The sequence below is a fragment of the Odocoileus virginianus genome, chromosome 18 (genome assembly GCF_023699985.2).
Source record: "Odocoileus virginianus isolate 20LAN1187 ecotype Illinois chromosome 18, Ovbor_1.2, whole genome shotgun sequence".
NCBI classification, from domain to species: Eukaryota; Metazoa; Chordata; class Mammalia; order Artiodactyla; family Cervidae; genus Odocoileus; species Odocoileus virginianus.
Window position 1 is genome coordinate 47,722,104 of NC_069691.1, and position 24,492 is coordinate 47,746,595.

The window sequence follows — 24,492 nt, forward strand, 5'->3', positions numbered from 1 at the left end:
ATTTCTCCTGGCAATCTTGACTCCAGCTTGTGCTTCTTCCAACTCAGCATTTCTCATGATGTACTCTGCATATAAGTTAAATAAGCAGGGTGACAATAGATAGCCTTGACGTACTCCTTTTCCTATTTGGAATCAGTTTGTTGGTCCATGTCCAGTTTTAACTGTTGCTTCCTGACCTGCATATAGGTTTCTCAAGAGGTGGGTCAAGTGGTCTGGTATTCTCATCTCTTTCAGAATTTTCCACAGTTTATTGTGATCCACACAGTCAAAGGCTTTGGCATAGTCAATAAAGCAGAAATAGATGTTTTTCTGGAACTCTCTTGCTTTTTCAATGATCCAGTGGATGTTGGCAATTTGACCTCTGGTTCCTCTGCCTTTTCTAAAACCAACTTGAACATCTGGAAGTTCACAGTTCACGTATTGCTGAAGCCTGGCTTGGAGAATTTTGGGCATTACTTTACTAGTGTGTGAGATGAGTGCAATTGTGCAGTAGTTTGAGCATTCTTTGGCATTCCCTTTCTTTGGGATTGGAATGAAAACTGACCTTTTCGAGTCTTGTGGCCACTGCTGGGTTTTCCAAATTTGCTGTCATATTGAGTGCAGCACTTTCACAGCATTATCTTTGAGGATTTGAAATAGCTCAACTGGAATTCCATTACCTCCACTAGTTTTGTTGTAGTGATGCTTTCTAAGGCCCACTTGACTTCACATTCCAGGATGTCTGGCTCTAGGTGAGTGATCACACCATCGTGGTTATCTGGGTTGTGAAGATCTTTTTTGTACAGTTCTTCTGTGTATTCTTGCCACCTCTTCTTAATATCTTCTGCTTCTGTGAGGTCCCTACCATTTCTGTCCTTTATTGAACCCATCTTTGCATAAAATGTTCCCTTGGTATCTCTAATTTTCTTGAAGAGATCTCTAGTCTTTCCCATTCTGTTGTTTTCCTCTATTTCTTTGCATCGATCACTGAGGAAGGCTTTCTTATCTCTTCTTGGTATTCTTTGGAACTCTGCATTCAGATGGGTATATCTTTCCTTTTCTCCTTTGCTTTTTGCTTCTCTTCTTTTCTCAGCTATTTGTAAGGCCTCCTCAGACAACCATTTTGCCCTTTTGCATTTCTTTTCCATGGGGATGGTTTTGATCCCTGTCTCCTGTACAATATCGCTAACCTCCGTCCATAGTTCATCAGGCACTCTGTCTATCAGATCTAGTCCCTTAAATCTATTTCTCACTTCCACTGTATAGTCATAAGGGATTTGATTTAGGTCATACCTGAATGGTCTAGTGGTTTTCCCTACTTTCTTCAATGTAAGTCTGAATTTGGCAGTAAGGAGTTCATTATCTGAGCCACAGTCGGCTCCCAGTCTTGTTTTTGCTGACTGTATAGAGCTTCTCCATCTTTGGTCGCAGAGAATATAATCAATCTGATTTTGGTGTTGACCATCTGGTGATGTCCCTGTGTAGAGTCTTCTCTTGTTTTGTTGGAAGAGGGTGTTTGCTATGACCAGTGTGTTCTCTTGGCAAAACTCTATTAGCCTTTGCCCTGCTTCATTCTATACTCCAAGGCCAAATTTTCCTGTTACTCCAGGTGTTTCTTGACTTCCTACTCTTGCATTCTAGTCCTCTATAATGAAAAAGATGTCTTTTTTGGGTGTTAGTTCTAAAAGGTCTTGTAAGTCTTCATAGAACCGTTCAACTTCAGTTTCTTCAGCATTACTGGTTGGGGCATAGGCTTGGATTACTGTGATATTGAATGGTTTGCCTTGGAAACAAACAGAGATCATTCTGTCATTTTTGAGATTGCATCCATGTCCTGCATTTCGGACTCTTTTGTTGACCATGATGGCTACTCCATTTTTTCTAAGGGATTCCTGCCCACAGTAGTAGATGTAATGGTCATTTGAGTTAAATTCACCCATTCCAGTCCACTTTAGTTCGCTGATTCCTAGACTGTCGACATTCACTCTTGCCATCTCCTGTTTGACCACTTCCAATTTGCCTTGATTCATGGACCTAACATTCCAGGTTCCTATGCAATATTGCTCTTTACAGCATCAGACCTTGCTTCCATCACCAGTCACATCCACAACTAAGTGTTGTTTTTGCTTTGGCTCCATCCTTTCATTCTTTCTGGAGTTATTTCTCCACTGACCTCCAGTAGCATATTGGGCACCTACAGACCTGGGGAGTTCCTCTTTCAGTATCCTATCATTTTGCCTTCTCATACCGTTCATGGAGTTCTCAAGGCAAGAATACTGAAGTGGTTTGCCATTCCCTTCTCCAGTGGACCACATTCTGTCAGACCTCTCCACCATGACCCGTCCGTCTTGGGTGGCCCCACATGGCATGGCTTAGTTTCATTGAGTTAGACAAGACTGTGGTCAATGTGATCAGATTGGCTAGTTTCCTGTGAATATGGTTTCAGTGCTCCTTCCCTCTGATGCCTTCTCACAACACCTACCGTCTTACTTGGGTTTCTCTAACCTTGGGCGTGGGGTATACAATAGGTCATTGTTTATTATTTTCTGTATAGCAGCATGTATATGTTAATCACAATTCCCAATTTGTCCCTCCCCACCATGAGTGATATTTTAACAAATGGAGACTAGGTGTTATAGAGCCACTACTGTCAGAGTGAGGAAGTGATGATGTCTGACTTGCCTTTGAATGGACCCATTGAGAAGTTCTGTGTGGGGTGGATGTCAGGGAAGATAAATAAGATAAGGAAATTAGAAGATTTTTTTCAACTGTTCAGTCAGCTCTTTAGGCACCACATCTGTTGGCTTATCCCTTACAGTGGAATATTGCTTAAGCAGGTAGTGGCCACTGTAGAACTGTTAACAGGAAAGTCATATTGTACAGGCGAAGCCTATGCAGGTGTTGAAGGGAGAGGTAATGTCAGTATCTGAAGAAGAGTGATCACCCCAGTGCTCTGGGGTACTCATTAAGTTCAGTTCAGTTGCTCAAGCATATTCGACTCTGCAACACCATGATGCCAGGGTTCCCTATCCAACACCAACATCTGGAGCTTGCTCAAGCTCATGTCCATTGAGTCAGGGATGCCATCCAGCCATCTCATCCTCTTTGGTCCCCTTCTCCTCCTGCCTTCAATCATTCCCAGCATTAGAATCTTTTCCAGTGGGTCAGTTGTTCACATCAGGTGGCCAAAGTATTGGAGTTTCAGCTTCAGCATCAGTCCTTCCAATGAATATTCAGGACTGATTTCCTTTAGGATGGACTTGTTGGATCTCCTTGCAGGCCAAGGGACTTCTCCAACACCATAATTCAAAAGCATCAATTCTTCAGTGCTCAACTTTCTTTATGGTCCAACTCTCACATCCATACATGACTACTGGAAAAACCATAACTTTGATTAGATGGACCTTTGTCGGCCAGGTAATATCTCTTCTTTTTAATATGCTGTCTAGGTTGGTCATAAGTTTTCTTCCAAGGAGCAAGCCTTTTTTAATTTCACAGCTGCAAAGACCATCTGCAGTGATTTTGGAGCCCCCCAAAATAAATTCTCTCACTGTTTCCATTGTTTCCCCATCTATTTTGCATGAAGTGATGGGACCAGATGCCATGATCTTGGTTTTCTGAATGTTGAGTTTTAAGCCAACTTTTTTACTCTCCTCTTTCAATTTCATCAAAAGACTTTTTAGCTCTTTGCTTTCTGCCATAAGGGTGGTATCATCTGCGTATCTGAGGTTATTGATATTTCTCTCGGCAGTCTTGATTCCAGCTTGTGTTTCATCTAGCCCAACATTTTGCATGATGTTCTCTGCATATAAGTTAAATAAGCAGGGTGACAATATACAGCCTTGATGTACTCCTTTCCCTATTTGGAACCAGTCTGTTGTTCCATGTCCAGTTCTAACTGTTGCTTCCTGACCTGCATACAGATTTCTCAGGAAGCAGTTAAGGTGGTCTAGTATTCCCATCTCTTGAAGAATTTTCCATATTTTGTTGTGATCCACACAATCAAAGGGTTTGGTGTGTTCAGCAAAGCAGATGTTTTTCTAGAACTCTCTTGCTTTTTCAATGATCCAGTGGATGTTGGCAATTTGATCTCTGGTTCCTCTGCCTTTTCTAAAACCAGCCTGAACATGTGGAAGTTCACAGTTCACATACCTTTGAAACCTGGCTTGGAGAATTTTGAGCTTTGCTTTACTAGCGTGTGAGATGAGTGCAATTGTGTGATAGTTTGAGCATTCTTTGGCATTGCCTTTCTTTGGGTTTAGAAAGAAAACTGACCTTTTCCCATCCTGTGGCCACTGGTGAGTGTTCCAAATTTGCTGGCATATTGAGTGCAGCACCTTCACAGCATCATCTTTTAGGATTTGAAATAGCTCAACTGGAATTCCATCACCTCCTCTAACTTTATTTGTAATGATGCTTCCTAAGGCCCACTTGACTTTGCATTCTAGGATGTCTTGACTCTAGGTGAGTGATCACACCATCGTGGTTATCTGGGTTATCTTTTTTTGTATGGTTCTCTGTGCATTCTTGCCACTTCTTCTTAATATCTTCTGCTTCTGTTAGGTCCATACCATTCTGTCCTTTATTGAGCCTATCTTTGCATGAAATGTTCCCTTGGTATCTCTAATTTTCTTGAAGAGATCTCTAGTCTTTCCCATTCTGTTGTTTTCTTCTATTTCTTTGCATTGGTCACTGAGGAAGGCTTTCTTATATCTTCTTGGTATTCTTTGGAACGCTGCATTCAGATGGGTATATCTTTCCTTTTCTCCTTTGCCTTTAGCTTCTCTTCTTTTCTCAGCTATTTGTAAGGCCTCCTCAGACAACCATTTTGCCCTTTTGCATTTCTTTTTCCTTGAGGATGGTCTTGATCACTGCCTCCTGTACAATGTCATGAACCTCTGTCCATAGTTCTTCAGGTACTCTGTCTATTAGATCCAATCCCTTGTATCTATTTGTCACTTCCACTGTATAATTGTAAGGGATTTGACATAGGTCATACCTGAATGGTCTAGTGGTTTTCCCTACTTTCTTCAATGTAAGTCTGAATTTGTCAATAAGGAGTTCTTGAACTGAGCCACAGTCAGCTCTGGGTCTTGTTTTTGCTGACTGTATAGTGCTTCTCCATCTTTGGCTGCAAAGAATATAATCAATCTGATTTTGGTATTGACCATCTGGTGATGTCCATGCATAGAGTCTTCTCTTGTGTTGTGGAAGAAAGTGTTTGCTATGACCAGTGCATTCTGTTGGCAAAATTCTGTTAGCCTTTGCCCTGCTTCGTTTTGTACTCCTTGGTGAAATTTCCCTGTTCCTTCAGGTATCTCTTGACTTTCTACTTTTGCATTCCAGTCCCCTATAATGAAAAGGACATCTATTTTGGGTGTTACTTCTAGAAGGTCTTGTAGGTCTTCATAGAATCGTTCAGCTTCAGTTTCTTTGGCATTAGTGGTTGGGGCATAGACTTGTATTACTGTGATATTTGCCTTGGAAATGAACAGAGATCATTCTGTCATTTTCGAGATTGCATCCAAGAACTTCATTTCAGACTCCTTTGTTGACTATGAGGGCTACTCCATTTCTTTTAAGGGACTCTTGCCCATAGTAGTATATATAATGGTCACCTGAGTAAATTCACCCATTCCAGTCTTTTTTAGTTCACTGATTCCTAAAATGTCGATGTTCACTCTTGCCATCTCCTGTTTGACGACTTCCAATTTGCCTTGATTCATGGACCTAACATTCCAGATTCATATGTAATATCGCTCTTTATAGCACTGGACTTTACTTCCATTGCCAGTCACATCCACAACTGGGTGTTGTTTTTGCTTTGGCTCCATCTCTTCATTCTTTCTGGAGTTGTTTCTCCACTCTTCTGCAGTAGCATATTGGGCACCTACAGACCTGGGGAGTTCATCTTTCAGTGTCCTATCTTTTTGCCTTTTCATACTGTTCATGGGGTTCTCAAGGCAAGCATACTGAAGTGGTTTGTTGTTCTCTTCTCCAGTGGACCACATTTTGCCAGAACTCTCCACCATGACCCGTCCATCTTGGGTCATCTTCATGGCATGGCTCATAGTTTCATTAAATTAGACAACGCTGTGGTCCATGTAATCAGTTTGAGTAGTTTTCTTTGATTGCAGTGTTCATTCTGTCTGCTAGATAAGGATAAGAGGCTTATGGAAGCTTCTTGATGGGAGAGAGTGACTGAGGGGGAAACTGGGTCTTGTTCTGATGGGCAGGGCCAGCTCAGTAAATCTTTAATCCAGTTTTCTGTTGCTGGGTGGGGCTGTCTCTCCCTGTTGTTTGACCAAACTATGGTGGAGGTAATGAGGATAATGGTGACTTTCTTCAAAAGGTCCCATGCATGCACTGCTGCACTCAGTGCCCCTGACCCTGCAGCAGGCCACTGCTGACCCACGCCTCCGCCAGAGCCTCCTGGACTCTCACAGGCAAGTCTGGGTAAGTGTCTTGTGGGGTCACTGTTCCTTTCTTTTGGGTTCTGGTGCACACAAGATTTTGTTTGTGCTCTCTAAGAGTCTGTTTCCCCAGTCTTGTGTAAGTTCTGGGAGCTCTATTGTGGGATTAATTAGTGACTTCTTCTAAGAGGGCCTATGCCACACCCGGGTCTGTTGCACCCAGAGCCCCTGCCTCTGTGGTCAGCTACTGATGATGCATACCTCTGAATCAGACACTGAAACACTCAAAGGCAGGTCTGGCTCAGCCACTGTGGAGTCTCCTGGTGCACACAAGGTTTTCTTTGAACCCTCCAAGTGTGTCTCGTGGGTATGGGGTTTGATTCTAAATACAATTTTGCCCCTCTTACCATCTTGCTGGGGCTTCTCCTTTGTCTTTGGAAGTGGGTTATCTTTTTTTGGTGGGATCCAACATTCTCCTGTCGATGGTTGTTCAGCAGCGAGTTGTAATTTTGGAGTTTTTACAGGAGAAGATGAGTGCATGTCCTTCTACTCCACCATCTTGTTACTTGTAATGAGGGGTACTCATTACACTTGTGTGTTTGTGTAATCCAGGGTCCATCTCTTGGTTTTCCACTCTCCCAAAGCTTACCAATTCCCTGGGGACCAGATACACATAAACCAGTCTCATCTGATTTATTTGCAAAGCATATCTCACAATATATTGCTTTATGAGAAACAGTCATCATGGGGTTGAAATATTCTATGTCAGCTGGGTTGCAGCCTGGGGTACTTTGAGCTCCTCCTGCACTGCTGGAGGATGAACATGGTTGGAGTATTTTATGACCATGATTACACTGGTAAGGGGTCAGCCAGAGAACGATGCTTTTTATTGATATGAGTTTGAAGTCTGCTTGTCTTACATTGTTTTTCCTTGGTTTGTGTCCTAATACATACTTCCTAAAGTTGAAATAATGTTTATGTTGAAGCTTATCTCGTAGTTGGAGTACATGTCTAAACCTTGTATCTGTCTTTTAAAGACAGAAAGACTCCTCATGGTGTCCAGCAGTTTGGTACTGTGTGATGCAGATGGTCTCATCCTAGGCTAAGCTGAACATGATTTGCTGGTGGGATCAGAGATATGAAGGTTTTTAGTATTTTTCCCACTACTCTATATGGTAACCATTTCAGCTTCCTTCTAGGTCTCTTTATATGAGAGAGAATAAAATTCCATCTTATTTAACACTTTTAGTTCAGGGTTTCTCATTATTTACATTATACCAGATCATAACTGTCACCACAGGCAAATTATACTTAATAGAAAGCTAGTCAAGCTATGTGAACATTAGCAAAAAGAGGAAACCAAAAAATATAACAGTGTTTATAGGCAAAAAAGAAAAGAATGTCACTACATCGGAAACAGTTCATTTGGGAGCTAACTGGTTCTTGTGGGGGTGGGTAGCCTAGTTGGATTTAACTCATTTGTTTTATAGGGTAAATTTTACCCTATCAGGGAATCAGTTTGTCTACATGCTCTGATGCTGGAATCTGTTTGTGGTGTTTTTGTTGGAATTTTTCAGGGTCTTTTGTGTTTTGGTATTATAAAGCTTATCAAAATGGGAAATTATTCCAGCTATCCTGAAGGAAAGCTCTTTGGGGTGCATATTAGGTATGTTAAGATCAGAAGAGCAATGGCCCCTGAATGGCCTACAATTAATCTGGCAGTCAGAAGTGCTTTACAAAGGAGAGGAACACTCTGATAATGAACTGCCCTAGGGGCTTCGTTGGACTTGAGGCATCCAATTCTAATTTCCTATACAAGAGCCCCAGAGAAGGAAATGGCAACACACTCCAGTATTCTTGCCTGGAGAATTTCATGGACAGAGGAGCCTAGCGGGCTACAGTCTGTGGTGTGGGGGGAGTGTGTAATTTCCTCAGTTCTGTCTTGCTGCAGCAAGAATTTGAAGTGATGGATGGAGCAGTGTTATAGCTCAGTTTTATTAGGAAAAACAGAGGATAGTACACCATCAAGGAGTGAGGGCAGGTTGACCCAAAAGACAAGAGAAGAGAGGCCTCAATACTTCTAGGCTTCCTCCTTTTATACATTTGTCTCCTCCCCCCGATCCTGCCCTATGTAAACTGGGCTAGCCAGGAGGGCTGTTTGTTTTACCTGAGATCTTCACTCTGGTCCTCAGAACTTCCTTTGTTCTATTTTTGCAGGCTTTTCCCTTCTTTGTCTTTTAGCCACCGCCATTTTGGACTCCTTTTTCCTATTCTACCTAACCTCCCCCCCTCAAGAGATGGGAGGCCCAATTCTTGGGGAATAGGGACATTGCAATCTCTCTGGCTACTTCCTGCTGAACTGGGATGGTGAGGGGCATTGGGCCTCCCCCTCTTGCTAATCTCAAGCCTTGAGTCTTTATAGTGGTGTCCATCAAGGGTGAGTGATATTTTCTGTGGTCAGCTGTAGTTTTATATATTCTTGTTAAGCTGGCACTGCATGTTGTAGCCTGTTGACCTGGGCAGAGACAAAATGGGTTAGACAATTGATAATACATGGAACAATCATAAGCAGCATCAGTATGGTGATAACAAGGATTAGTAGGGGCATTAGGCAACTCCAAATTCCCCCTCACTAGGAGAAGGATCCCCCAAAGAGACTGTAGCCACCCCAAGACCTCTCCAGCTCGTTTTTTTAGATCCTGTAGCATCTGAATGTTTTTCTTGAGGACTGTGAGACTTTCTTTAACTTAGCTGGAGGTATTTACCCAGAAACAACACGTCTCATCCAAGATGGGTCAGGTCCCTCCTTGTTCAGGGATCAGGAGATCTAGCTCCTGTCTATTTAGGAGTGCAACCCCTGCCAAGCTGTGCTGTCCTGAGAAATCTTATCCCAAGAAACTTGATTTTGGGGGTGTTCATTAGAATGACACCCATTTGTAGTCCTGAATAGGTATCTGAGATCTTCCTGGGGTTCATAGGTGTATTGAGTATCCTCTTCTGTTTTCTTCCATGGCTTGATTCATGAGTAGTGAATCCAGGAGTCATGTCCTGGTACCTTGACTGCTGTGGGGGTAGAAAGTATTACAGGGTAGGGGCCCTTCCATGTGGGCTGGAGTTGAGTGTTTGGGGGCCCATCTTTCCAGACTTTAATTAGGACTTGAGTCCCTGGAAGATATAGTGGTGGCCCTTTAGAATCTTTTGGGTCCTGGTTGACACTCCACAAGCATATATCTTATTGGAATTGTCCAATGACCATGATATAAGACCAGAGGGTCTGAGCTTCTGGATCTAGGAAGAGGTCATTGACATAAACAAAAGGTCTCCCATATAGCATCTCATAAGAACAAAGACCAACCTGTTCCTTAGGGGCAATAGGTGCAGAGGAGAGCTACTGGTAAAGCCTTCTTCCATCCTGGGGAGGTCTTCTGGGTTATCTTTTTAATTGCTAGTTTTAAGAGTTGATTGGTTCTTTCTACTTTTTCTGATGACTGAGGCCTCCAGACACAATGGAGATGATAAGTAATACCCAATGCTTTAGAGACCCCTTCAGTGACCTTAGAAGTAAATGATGTCCCATTGTCATTTTGTAATGATCTGGGCAGGCCAAATCTCAGAATGATTTCATGGAGCAGTTTTTTTTTTAACCACCTCCTCAGCCTTCTCTGGTGGCTCAGATGGAAAAGCATCTGCCTACAATGCGGGAGGCCCAGGTTCAATCCCTGGGTTGGGAAGATCTCCTGGAGAAGGAAATGGCAACCCACTCCAGTACTGTTGCCTGGAGAATCCCATGGAGCCTGGTAGGCTACAGTCCATGGGGTCACAAAGAGTCAGACATGACTGAGTGACTTCACCTCACCAGCCTTCTCAGTCTGGGTGGGAAAGCCTTCAATCCATCCTATGAATGTATTATGACTAATAGGTATTTATACTCTTGAGAAGGTGGCATCTGGGTGAAGTCCATCTGCCAGTCCTCTCCTGGCTAGGTCTCATGTCACTGGATGGGCTGGGCCAGCTGGGGTCTTCAAGCTCTTTGGGGGTTGTTCAGTTGGCAAGTGGGAAGGAGACTACTTGCTTTATAGTCATTTGGAGGCCTGTTCCTCTGAAGGATCTTTCTAGTAATCTTTGGAGGGGCTTTTCCCCTAAATGAGTAGTGGCATGTAGGGAGTTAACCAACTTCCATTGGAGATTCCAGGGAGAAAAAGGAGTCCCTCCTTGTGGAACGACCCAACATGATCTTCTTGAAAGCCCTCACTCTTAGCTTTAAGAGTCTCACCTTCAGTATATGAAGGAGTTTCTGGCTAATTTGTCTGTGGAACTAAGGAACCCCTATTAGGTCATTGTTCTGTAATGCTGCTCAGAAGCTGCCTGATCAGTTGCTTGGTTCCCTTTTGCCACTTACATGCTCCCTTTTTGGTGTCTTTTACAATGGGGATTGAAATCTTAGTGGGCAGATGAACTGCCTCCAAGAGCCTAAGGATTTGATCACCATATTTGATTGGGGACCCTCAGGTGATCAAGTGGCCTCTTTCTTTCCAAATAGCCACATGTGCATGTAGCACTGGAAAGGCATACATGCAGTCAGTGTAAATGGCTACTGTTTTTCCTTTTCCCAGTTCCAAAGCTGGAGTCAGGGCTGTGAGCTCAGCTAATTGGATTGAAGTACCTGGTGGCAAAGGTTTAGCCTCTATGATCTCAAAATTGGAGACTACTGAATGTCCAGCTCCACTTTTTCCTCCAAGACAAATCTGCTTCGATCAGTGTACCAAATTTTCTCAGGATTGGTCAGAGGATCTTCTGACAGTCCCTCCTGGGGTTTTGTGCAGTGGTCCAAAGTTTATAGGCAAGATTGAAAGGGGAGAGAGCCCTCGGGGGTAGGCAGGAAGGTAGCTGGGTTAAGAACCTCACAAGGGAATATAGTCAGGCCTGGATTTTCCATCAGCACTAGCTGATATCTGAGGATCCTTTGATCAGACATCCATAAGTGGCTTCTCCCACTCAGAAGTTGTTTCACTTGGTGGCTGGTAAAAATAGTGGGCCCCCAAAAGAGAGTTTTAAAGCATATTCTAAATCAGGACTGCAATAGCTGCAAGGTTTCAAAGTCAGGGGGAGATTTCTTCCCAATAAGGGAGGAGGACAATCAGGGACCACTAGAAACTGGTGGGAAAAAATTTGTCCATCCCAGCAACAAAGTGCTCAAGTGAATCTTTTTGTAATTGTTTTTCCTATAACACCCAAAATGGTACAGGTTTGTGGGGAGAAGGTTCTGGAGCAGGAGGTCAGGACAGAGTAGGTAGCCCCTGTGTCAACTAAGAAATTCTTGGATTTACCTGCCACATCCAGGCTCTAGTCCTGTGATGGTTATCTGTGACAGGTGGGCTGGCTGGAGTGGGCTACTTCAGTCCTGTTGAACCATTGTGAGGGAAGGCTTGGCACTTGACCTTGAGGCTCTTGGGTCCCCAGGACAGAGTGCCACCCAATATCCCAACTGATAGCATTTGTAGCAAGCCATTTTAGGAGACTTGTCACGGTTTGGACACTCTTTGGCCCACTGCCCCGCCTGTCTACATATTAGGCATTTGTCCTGGGCCTTGTCCTTTAAGGACTCGGGGTTTGCCGTAGGGTTTCTCTGGAGGGTGGCCAGCATCTGGGCATGCCTTGTCTCTTTCCTTTTCTCCCTTTCCTGAGCTGTGGCCTCCTCTCCCATTCTCTGTTTAAAAGGTGGCTATCTGGACCATCTCCTCTAAAGAGGCAGCAGGGTCCTGCTGCTGTAGCTGTTGTAAATTTATCCTGATATCTGATGCATACTGGAAGAGGAATTTGTCCTTTAAAATTACCTGTCCCTTGTTAAGAGTCTAAGTGCAGATTGGTTAACTTTTAGAGGGCCTCTTTTAGATTTTCCAAAAAGGCAGTGGGGTTCTCGTTGGATTCCTGAGTTATTGCTGAGACTGGGCACAGTCCCACAGCTAATAGGCTTCCTTCTATTTTCATGGGTGGACTTCCTTAGGGATGAGTCTTTTTGAAGCCTATCTTACCCAGTACTGTTACAACCTGAGAGCCAGGCATCCCCGAGTCAGGGTGCACATCCCCAGGCAGGCTGAGGTGTGACAGTCTTCTGGAGATCAAATCCCTGGGAAGGCTGAGGCAGATCAGCCTCCTGAGAATTGGGTCCCTAGGAAGGTTGAGGCATGTTGATCTCCTGGGACCCCTGGACTGGTGGATCCCTGAGCAGGTTGAGGCTTGACAACCTCCTGAGAACCAGATCCCTAGGCAGATCAAGGCAGATCGACCTCCTGGGATGCCTGAACTGGTGGATCCCTCAGCAGGCTGAGGTGTGACAACCTCCAGGGGACCAGATCCTGAGGCAGGTGGAGGCAGGTTGACCTCCTGGGACCCCTGGGCTGGATTTGAGTGTCCCCAAGTTCTCCAGTGTGACCAGTGCTGGGCAGGATTAAGGGGTTGTAATCTTAACTCATTGCTGGTTTGTCCACTGCAGATGGGAATAGATATCATAATGTAAAGAAATCCAAGTCTGTGCCCTGAGACTGGGAACCTGGTGAAACAGTCATAAACCTTATCCTCTTATTGCTCTGAGATAATGTAAGTCACTGATTTCCTCCCCTACTCCTCCATAAGAGCAGTTTAGGGAGTTTCCAATGGTAAACATTTCATTGTCATAGACCCACTTTAGGTAATAAGAGAAGTAATGACAAAGGAGTGGGTTATCCGGTCCTGTTAGGGGGATTCAGTTCAGTTCAGTTGCTCAGTTGTGTTTAACTTTGCAACCCCATGGACTGCAGCACACCAGGCCTACCTGTCCATCACCAACTCCTGGAGCTTACTCATATTCATGTCCACTGAGTTAGTGATGCCATCCACCATCTCATCCTCTGTAGTCTCCTCCTCCTGCCTTCAATCTTCTCCAGCATCCGGGTCTTTTCAAATGAGTCAGTTGTTCACATCAGGTGGCCAAAGTATTGGAGTTTCAGCTTCAACATCAGTCCTTCCAATGAATATTCAGGGCTGATTTCCTTTTAGATGGACTGGTTGGATCTCCTTGCAGGCCAAGGGACTCTCAAACCACAGTTCAAAAGCATCAGTTCTTTGGCACTCAGCTTTATAGTCCAAATCTCATATCCATACATGACTACTGGAAAAACCATAGCCTTGACTAGATGGACCTTGGTTGGCAAAGTACTGTCTCTGCTTTTTAATAAGCTGTCTAGGTTGGTCATAAGTTTTCTTACAAGGAGCAAGCCTCTTTTAATTTCATGGCTGCAAATACCATCTGCAGTGATTTCAGAACCCCAAAAAATAAAGTCTCTCACTGTTTCCCCATCTATTTTCCATGAAGTGATGGGACCAGATGCCATGATCCTAGTTTTCTGAATGTTGAGCTTTAAGCCAACTTTTTCACTCTCCTCTTTCACTTTCATCAAGAGGCTTTTTAGTTCCTCTTCACTTTCTGCCATAAGGGTGGTGTCATCTGCATATCTGAGGTTATTGATATTTCTCCCGGCAATCTTGATTCCAGTTTGTGCTTCATCCAGCCCAGTGTTTCTTATGATGTACTTTGCATATAAGTTAAATAAGCAGGGTGACAATATACAGCCTTGATGTACTCCTTTCCTGATTTGGAACCAGTCTGTTGTTCCATGTCCAGTTCTAACTGTTGTTTCCTGACTTTCATACAGATTTCTCAAGAGGCAGATCAGGTGGTCTGGTATTCCCATCTCTTGAAGAATTTTCCACTGTTTGTGGTGATCCACACAGTCAAAGGCTTTGGCATAGTCAATAAAGCAGAAATAGATGTTTTTCTGGAACTCTCTTGCTTTTTCAATAATTCATTAGATGTTGGCAATTTGATCTCTGATCCTCTGCCTTATCTAAAACCAGCTTGAACATGTGGAAGCTCACAGTTTACAGACTGTTGAAGCCTGGCTTGGAGAATTTTGAGCATTACTCTGTGAGTGTGTGAGATGAGTGCGGTTGTGCAGTAGTTTGAGCATTCTCTTGCATTACCTTTCTTTGAGATTGGAATGAAAACTTAGCTTTTCCAGCCCTGTGACCACTGCTGAGTTTCCCAGATTTGCTGGCATATTGAGTGCAGCACTTTCACAGCATCATATTTTAGGATTTGAAATAGCTCAACTGGAATTCCATCACTTCCTCTAGCTTTGTTCAGCTTCCTAAGGCCCACTTGACTTCACATTCCAGGATGTCTGGCTCTAGGTGAGTGATCACACCATCGTGATTATCTGGGTCGTGAAGATCTTTTTTGTACAGTTCTTCTGTGTATTCTTGCCACCTCTTCTTAATATCTTCTGCTTCTGTTAGGGGCATTTTAATAATAGGCTGGCTGGAGCGCTGTTGCCTACAAGAGGGCAGGGTCCTATTTGTAGGAGTTAGTAAGTGGCTTAACAAATTGATAAGAGACAATAGGCCAGATGTTCCATAAAAGTGGAAAGGAGATTTGATCCAGGGGTATGTTTGTAACTTTAGGAGAAAGGTGGTAAGGGTTCGGTCCCAATCAGCCCGCGGGGCTAACTCCCAAAGTGGCAAACATTATCCCTGGAAGCCCAGTTGCTCTTGAAATGATGCACCAACAGATGGACTTCTAGCAGGCATTGTGTTCCTGTCACCCACCCTAGCGGGTTCACTGTGAGATGCTGTTGTTGCACATGTTTAGGAAACACGGAAGATGATGGCCTGAATATCTAGAGGGATTGGATATCATACAGTATTTCCCTCCCAGGGCCAGCTATTTTCTGGTTGTCCCCCAAGAAGATTGTAAAGGCAACACTGTGGGCCCAGACAGGGCTCAGGAAAAGAGCATGAAACGGGAGGGAAGGGGCAGGGCACAACCTTTGAGAGAATGACATAGCCCAAGGGAATAACATAAACAGATAAAAATCAAATGGGTCCAAGATGACAAGTCAGATTCAACTAAACCTTGATCCTCAATCTGCAAGCTAAACGCATACCCAGGGGCACCAGGACAGCTCCAAGGCACTGTCAAAAGACGGAGGAATGGGTGGTTCCCTAATTGTTGGAATGATCCTCCCACTCACTAGCATATGAAGTCACCCAGCCTGACAATTCCATGGCCACTGTACTCTCCTCTGTGATGACCCACACCCTGTGGAATGTGCTTCTCTCTGAATCTGAACAAATCTACCTCTTACCTATTGCTGTGTCTCTAACTGAATTTTTGCAATGAGACATCAGAGCCTGAGCTTCATTAGGTCTTGAAACCAGACACCATGGGTTTTGGCTGGGCTCAAGTCCTGGAAGAGTTGAAGGATGGGAGGAAAAAGCAGTGGGAAAAACATGCCGAGGAATCCCCTTCATAACCTGCCAGAAAATCTGCTAAATACCTGACCTGTGCTCACAGTTTTCATTGGCCTGATTCTTGGCACAAAGAAGATTAAGGACAGAAGAACCCTCACTCACTTGGACAACAGCTACTGGGGCGCAGAGGATAGTGGAGCCTTCAGAACATGCAGGGGAGTAGCCTTTCCAGAGTCCCTCAATTGCGCCCACTGCCGCTCTCCTATTCACAGGGGGTTTGAGGAAACAAGAAACAAGAGATTGTAAAGGAATTAAGATTTTTTTAGCCCTATGTCTTTCCAGTCATAGGAGCGAGGACCTCTTTTACTTTAACTGGAGGCCTTCTGGAGTCTGAGCCTGAGCCGCGTGAGCTTTCTGCTGGGTTAGTTTTGGCTGTCCCATTTGCCAGCACGCTGGGCTTCTTGTCACTGGCACTGCGCTGGGTTTTCTTTGAGTTCAGCTTCTGCCACAGAAGCTTTCGCCGAGTTGGACTTCTGCTGTGTTTCACCTCCGCCTTGTGGGGCCAAACTGAGGTTGTTTCAGCTAGGTTAAATCCGAGAAATGGTACCGTAGATGTTGCGGGAGCATGTAATTTCCTCACTTCTGTCTTGCCACAGGGAAAATTTGAAGCAATGGATGGAGCAGCGTTATAGCTCAGTTTTATTAGGAAAAACAAAGGATAGCACACCCTCACTCGAGGAGTGAGGGCGGGCCAACCAAAAGACTAGAGAAGAGAGGCCTCAATCCTTATAGACTTGCTCCTTTTATACATTTGTCTCCTCCCTGAGCCTGCGATATGTAAACTGGGCTAGCCAGGAGGGCTGTTTGTTTTACCTGAGGTCCTCACTCTGGTCCTTGGAACTTCCTTTGTTCTATTTTTGCGGGCTTTTCCCTTCTTTGTCTTTTAGCCACCACCATTTTGGATTTCTTTTTCCCGTTCTAACTACCTAACAATGGGATCGCAAAGAGTTGGACATGACTGAGCGACTAAAATTTACACTTACTTACACGGGGAAGCCTGGTGGGCTGCTGTCTATGGGGTCACACAGAGTCGGACACAACTGAAGTGACAGCAGCAGCAGCAACACTAATGATAAGAAACGGGAAGATGTAATAAGTCTAAACTTGTTGTTTAAATGCTTAGTCATGTCCACCTCTTTTTTGACACTCTGGCCTGTAGCCCACCAGGCTGCTCTCACCATGGGATTTCCCAGGCAAGAATGGGAATGGGAGTGGGTTGCCATTTCATTCTGCAGGAGATCTTTCTGACCCAGAGATCAAACTCATACCTCCTGCTTTGGCAGGCAGATTCTTTACCGTTGAGCCACCAGTTGTAGGTACCCACTCTTACAGTGTTAAAATACAAAGCTAAAGGACACAGTCACACACATATCAGAGCCCTGATCTTTGTAAACCAGGAGGTATTTCTGCCCAGCAGTGCACATCTACTTTACAGGCCTCAGTATTTATGTCTGCTAAGAGATATGGAATGATAAAGCTCATTAGTGAATGGACTGCTGAGCTTCATCTATAGAGTGAAAGGCTTCAGGAACCCTGTTCTCTGGCTCATTACTAAAGAAAAATGGGAGAAGAGTATACTGGGGTATACAGTAAGCAGTCTTTGCTAGAATTGACATATTTTTTTCATCTTTTATATCCCTCCTTTCTTTGTCTTTAGGTGTTGTTGTCACTCTTATAAATAGGTTATTGTCAGATTAAAAATTCAATCTTAAAAGTATTTTTTGTACTTTTTATTTACCATTTTATTGATTGATCTATTGATTTTTGCTTGTATGGTTTGTGCTTCCTTTGGTTTGGAAGTTACACATTCTGTTTTTGTTCTTATAGCAATGATCTATTTTAAATCAGTAAACCTATCTTAAAAAATGTCTCTAAAATTAATCACCATCTTTATGTTCTTCCAATAATGCAAAGACTGTGGAATTTTTTTTATAGTAATTTTCTTCTCCCTTTTCATGTTGTTGTTTAATGTTTTAACCTTATTTTTATACTTTTAAATTACTCATACATACATTTTATTTTTAATAGTCCTTATTTGTATTCTCTAATGTAAATAATTAACGTATTGCATGCTTATTACTGCTTTTCATCTTAATTCTTCTCTCTTTGCTTAATTTACTGCTTTATGAAAAACATCTTTTAGTAATTATTTTAGTGATTATTTTTAATTGCAATATAGTTGGTGTACAATATTATCTGAGTTTCAGGTGTACAACATAGTGATTCAAAATTTTTAAATGTTATACTCTTATAAATGTTATTTATAAGATAGTGGCTATATTTGCTGTGTTGGACAATATATTCTTATAGCTTATTTATTTTCCACATAGTTGTTTGTACCTCTTAATCCCCTACTCTTGACTTGCCCTTCCTTCCTTCTCCCTGCTGATAGCTACTAGTATGTTCTCCATATCTGTGACTCTGTTTCTTTTCTGTTATATTCATTGGTTTGTTTTGTTTTTTAGATTCCACATATAAGTGATATTATACAGTATTTGTCTTTCTTTGCTGATTTATTTTACTTAGCATAATACTTTCCAGGTCCATCTATGTTGTTGCAGATGGCAAAATTGCATTCTTTTTTATGACCAAGTAATATTCCACTGTTTGTATTTGTGTGTATACACACACACACACAAAATACACACACACTAAATACAAAGCATATTTAGTTTATATATATGTATGTATGTATATGTATATGTGTATAGATATATATATAAACAAACAAGATGTGATATACATGCACACACACACACACACACACAATGGAATATTGGTCATAAAAAAGATACCACTTCACACCTGATCGGATGGCTGATTCAAATGGGTGTGAAGTGATATCTTATTGTGTTTTTTAATTGCATTTCACTACGTTTTCCCCACTGAGTATTCTTGATGCTCATGTAAAATGAATGGGATTAGAGATGACCTGGAGTGATTATGTTCTTGATCATATATGCATAGGTTTATTTCTGGGTTCTTATTTCTGTTCCATTGATCTATGTGTATGTTTTTATGCCAGTACCATACTGTTTTGATTACTGTAGCTTTATAATATAGTTTGTAACTAAGGAGTATGATGCCTCTACCTTTGCTCTTCTTTCTCAACATTGTTTTGACTATCTGGGATCTTTCGTGGTGCCATATGAATTTTAGAATTGTTATTTCTATTCTGTAAAAAAAATGCCATTGACAACTAGAATATCACCTTTATTCAACTCTTGATGAATGAATGTCTCTTGCCATTAAGTATCAAGAGAGATACAGGTTCTCACTCTTGCTTTGGACACCACTTCTCTAACGGGTCTCTGACAGTGCCCCCTCATCCAGCTGAAAAGAGAGGCTCTTCAGATAGTCAGCAGGCTGGGATATTTTCACATTTCAGTTTATCTCTGTGTATAAAGAATGTACATCTTAAGTGAAAGAGTAAAATGTGAAGCAAGCCTAAGGATTGTGGAGTATTTTGAGGACATTTCCAGAGGAGTCAGTGTGCTCATATAAGGATCCCCTGCGTTCAGAGTCTGAGAGTTTTCTTGGGTCCTGTCTGGATGCCTTCCTTACTCTGAATACTGAACCATGGTTATTGCTCCAGGTCATGTCTAATCCCATCCCTTTTAATCCCCTGTTTCCTAATGACTCCACAGGAGAATTTGGGCCTCTGAGAAGAGGATTTTTAGTATCTTCCCTGCTAAAGACACCAACACTGGATTTTACCAAAGGTTGGATAGTGTCTGGGAATGTGGAACCTCTTACAACCCTTTATTCATATCAACCACTCTTCTCTTTCTGTCTTTTCTCAGTATCAGAGCTGTCATTCAGGCCAGGCCTTGGGCACCGTTTTCTCAGTCCTATTCTAGGTCAGTGATTGACTCTGGGCAGTTAGAGCCCTGTCCTCTCAGAATCATGAGAGAGTCTGAGCTGAAGTCAGCAGTGAAGCTGAAGACGGTTGCTGCACACCCAGAATCTGTCCCCTCCCACCGCTGCACTGCTTATCTCGAGCAGCATGTGCAGAACTCATTGGTGCATCTGTTCACGGGTTGGTGATGTTGAGCAGTGAGGCAGATGTCCAGCAGCACCACAGTAGTCAGTGGGACAACCAGTAAGTACCCTGATGGAAGTTGTTAGGTTTGCTTGTCACACTTTTTTTCCTTTTGTTTTCTTTTTCTTTTTTGACCGCACTGCAGGGCATGTGGGATCTTAATTTCCCTGACCAGGAATTGAGCCATCAACCCCTGCAGTGGAAGCGCAGAGTTAATCACTGGACTGCCAGGGAAGTCCCTGCCTGTCGTACTTTTGTAAGGTTCACTGGTAAACAAAACCATGAATTCTAGTGGGAGATTTTATTACTTATACACAGCAAAGCAAGACCAGCAGGTGTGTTAGCTGTTAGTCTCACAGGGTGGCGCTTCCCCAGAGTGGCCAGATGGTGGATGGCAGAGGTGGTGAGCCACTCGGCTGTGGAGAAGCCAACTCTGAACCATGGCCAAATGGTCTGATAGCTGAACCCAAGGGGGTTGAGGTGGAAAGTCACATGATTTCATTCTCGAAACCAGGGAGGTGGATGAGAACCTGCTTTGTTACAGCCTATTGTAACATAGCTTTTGCCCTTGTGTTTCAAGACCTGCAGGGTCAGACCCAGTCAAGACTCGTTGCAGCCTTAAGTGAAATCAAAGTGGTCCATGTGAGAGATATACAAAGTCATTAGAGGCTGGAGCAGGTCTGTTCCTCTACAGATGAGAGGCTCAAAGAAAAAGTGAACAGGGAACTGAATGTATGGTAGGGTAAAGCCTAGGTGTAAAAAAGATGTTTCTACAGTTTTTGGGCCTCTATAAATAATGTAGACAACCTTTCTATGAGTAAAGATAAAAATAGGCACTGAGGAGAGTGTGAATATCACTTTGAAGCAAGAAAAAATATATTATAACCTATTTTCATGAGAACTTTAACTGTGTTTAGGAAGACATCAGCTCAGCTTTTCAAATCTAAGATTATAAGATTTCGATGTTCTGATGGCTTATTAAAAAGCTGAAAACCAACAACTGTGGGCACATCACAGTGTCAGAGTTCAGTTTAAATTCTCTGTTAAGTTAATTGGTATTTACTGGCTTCTTAGGTCAGGGCTCAGGGTTTCCTTTGAGACAGCACTCCAGCTGAAACATACAGTAGGCAACTAACATTTCACTTCCAAAGCACTCAAGTCTGCAGGTACCATTTTTATAACATCTTCTGTATAATTCTGATGATAATGGATTCAAGCCTGGAAAGAAAATGAATGGAAAGATGATTCATTATAGACCTTTCTGTACTATACAATTACTAGTCTTTCCATTTTTGTCAAAGTGGATTCCAAGAGACTTGTTCATACTCTGATACTATAATTGAAAAAATTTAAAAAGCTATGGATTGAACTGTGTCCTCCCCAGGTTCATATATTGAAACCATAATCCCCAATGTGACTGTTCTTGGAGACAGGGACTTTAGAGGTGACAGTAAAGTTAGATGAGGTTGTAAGAGGGAGGGCTTGGTGCAATAGAATTGGTGGCCTTTTTGACAGAAAACACAGAAAGAAGATGGCCGTCTGCAAGCTAGGAAGGTAACTCTTATCAGAAACTGAATTGGTCTGCAGTTGCCTGTGGACTTTCCAGCCTCTGGAACTGTGAGAAAATAAATTTTGTTTAGGTCTTGCCATGCATGATATTTTGCTATGGTAGCCTGAACTGACTGAGACAATTAATAACTTGGAACTTTGCCCAAATTGGTTGAATAATAAATTCTATAAACAAGTTACCAATGTATGTAGTTATTAACAAAATATTTAATTATTTGTTCATTCAAGCCAGTTTTTTATAAATCCAGGTACTGTTTAGGTACGGATTTGAGTATGATACCACCAAGAATTTTTGGTCTTGGAAAAAAAGGAAGCACAAAAGATGCATGAGAAGAAAATATGACAAGTCCAGTGAGATATATGCAACATGGAGTGGTGGTGTGAGTTCAGAGGAGGATGGAAGCAATTCTGAGGATGGGATGTATTATTGGAGCCTAAGGTATTTGAGCTGGGCCTACAGTTTAGTGGCCATGTAACTCTACAGAATCATCAGAATATGAATGTTTCTTTTCATATATAAGAGAGTGTTGAAAGGAGAAAGAATGCTAAAATTTGGCCATCTGTGGAAATTTTGAGTGAGCGTTTACCCCATTTATTTTGTCTATAGCTTACCTGGTGGCTCAGACCATACAGAATTCTCCTGCCAATGCAGGAGACCCAGGTTCGATCTCTGGGTCAGGAAGATGCCCCTGGAGAAGGGAATGGCAACCCACTCCAGTATTCTTGCCTGGAAAATCCCAGGGACAGAGGAGCCTGGCAGGCTGTAGTCCATGGTGTTGCAAAGAGTCAGACATGACTAAGTGGCTAACATACACAGGAAAAAAGGAGGAGGTCAGGGTTACTAGGTTAGCAAGATGGATGCCTAAGAAGATGTGAAGTATAATGGTCTATATGTGAAACGTGTAATGATCTCTATAAAGAAACAAGAAGTTCCTATGAAAATAATAAGCTATGGGCATGTATACAGCACTGAAGGCAATATTGCAGACTCTGTGCAGTTGTTCACTGTCTAGAGCCCATGGATTCATTGCCATGAACCATAGTGGAATTGTAATGGCCTGTAGAGCTTCTAGAGGTCTGGATTCTATAGATTCTTAAATCCAGCTTGTTGAGTCACATGATCTGAACATCTGGTTCATCTGCCTAGAGAATACATGAGAGATTGAGAAATTAAGTAGGGCCCTTCAACATATGGATGTGAACAGTAACACTAAATGAAGAGAATTCTCAAGATGAGATTTAAAAAGTCAGTAATGGATGTGGTCAAACTAGAGTATGAGGCCAGGTGGTGTTCTCCCTCACGTTTCTCCAGCGGCTACCTCATCTAATGAGACATTTCTCATGTCACATCAAATCTCTTGGATTAAAGGCAGTTCCTGATCTGTTTCCCTGTGTACCTGAGGGATCTACAAATAAGTTAACTGTGAGTAATTTGAGTATATTAGAAAGCTTTAAAAATTATGTTATTACTACTCGCTGGTGTTGACTACTATTCCTAGGCATGTTCCTGAGTAGAGATACAACAATCATAGCAAAACAAAATGTAGTATTACTAATAAAAATATAATGATAACTCTCATAAGTCAGGAACTGTACATATGTATAGGCATATTCTATACATTATTTTATTTAATCCTTGCAAGACTCTGAAGTTATTATTATTTCCATTTGGTAAATGAAGAAATTACATTTCAGAGATGCACAGACTTTTGCCTCAGACTGTACAGCTGCAGTTTGGAGAGCCAAGATTCAAGGTCAGGCCTTGCTGACATCAAAGATGGTTGATACTTTTTCTACTTCAAAAATTAAAGAGTTTATGGTGGGAGGATATTCATAGGTTTGCATAGTGCAATTGCTCTTCTAGACAAGGATTCTCCCAGGAAGATTCCCATTTTACCTGCTAGTGTTGTATCCCAAAAGATGAGAAACACGAACACAGTGAAGGGAGACTTCATGACTGGCACTTTCTTGTTGAGGAGGCTCCTGGCAGGGTCTGATGCACGCTGTCCTAGAGCAGAGAGGGAAAGATGAGCATGCCATTCAGCACAAACCTCTCAGGTCTGGGGATGATCTGCTCCAGGTAGATACGCTACACTGACCTCCCCTGAGGCAGCTGAGCTGGCAATGCTTATATGAAGGGAAAAACAGCCAGACCTGTCCTGTTTGACAGCTTTTGCTGTTGGCAAAGGCACTGCTCACCCCCTTGGAAAACCTGGGTTTTCCAAAAGACTAACAGAGACCTGTTTTTAAAAAATTTCTTTTCTTTTTATTTATTTTAAATAAAGTTAATTGTTTGACTTTTATGTTACAACAGAAATGCAATTTTAGAAAATTCATAAAATATTGAGAATTACAAGGAAAGATGTTATACTTGAGCCCCACCTCTTCAGACACAACCTGTGTGTTTCTCAAGAAAGTTGATTTTATGTCTAGTTTTTTGTTTAATATTTTATCTTGTATAGTTACAGACATGATATACCCGTATTTATGTATTCTGCTTTTTTTTTTTTTTGTATTCTGCTTTTGTATGGTGATATCAGTTCAATTCAGTCGCTCAGACGCATCCAACTCTTTGCGACCCCATGCACTGCAGAATGCCAGGCTTCCCTGTGCATCACCAACTCCCGAAGCATGCTCAAACTCATGTCCATTGAGTCGGTGATGGCATTCAATCATCTCATTCTCTGTTGTCCCCTTCTCCTCCTGCCTTCAATTTTTCCCAGCATCAGGGTCTTTTCCAGTGAGTCAGTTCTTTGAATCAGGTGGCCAAAGTTTTGAAGCTTCAGCTTCAGCATCAGTCCTTCCAGTGAATTCAGAACTGATTTCCTTTAGGATGGACTGGTTGGATCTCCTTGCTGTCAAATGGACTCTCAAGAGTCTTCTCCAACACCACAGTTTAAAAGCATCAATTCTTCGGTGCTCAGCTTTCTTTATGGTCCAACTCTCACATCCATACATGACTACTGGAAAAACCATAGCTTTGACTAGATGGACCTTTGTTGACAAAGTAATGTCTCTGCTTTTTAACATGCTGTCTGGGTTTGTCATAGCTTTTCTTCCAAGGAGCAAGCTCTTTTAATTTCATAGCTGCAGTCACCATCTGCAGTGAGTTTGGAACCCCCTAAAATAAAGTCTCTCACT

General features: G+C 42.5%; 1 protein-coding gene across 1 annotated transcript; it reads right to left on the reverse strand.

Annotated features, from left to right (window-relative positions):
- Positions 1-19,552: 19,552 nt before the first annotated feature.
- DEFB134 (defensin beta 134) lies at positions 19,553-23,459 on the reverse strand. The gene is made up of 2 exons (XM_020877201.2): positions 23,249-23,459; positions 19,553-21,000 (listed from the first exon to the last, which is right to left on the reverse strand). The coding sequence occupies exons 1-2, from the start codon at positions 23,304-23,306 to the stop codon at positions 20,858-20,860; spliced, it is 201 nt and encodes a 66-aa protein (XP_020732860.1). The 5' UTR covers positions 23,307-23,459; the 3' UTR covers positions 19,553-20,857.
- Between the last annotated feature and the right edge of the window lie 1,033 nt (positions 23,460-24,492).

Excerpts from the sequence above, each read along its gene's own strand:
- DEFB134 (XM_020877201.2), bottom strand. The coding sequence starts at position 23,306 with ATGAAGTCTCCCTTCACTGTGTTCGTGTTTCTCATCTTTTGGGATACA. Across the intron at positions 21,001-23,248 it reads TTGGGATACAACACTAGCAG|GCTTGAATCCATTATCATCA; the intron begins GTAAAATGGGAA and ends TTTTCTTTCCAG.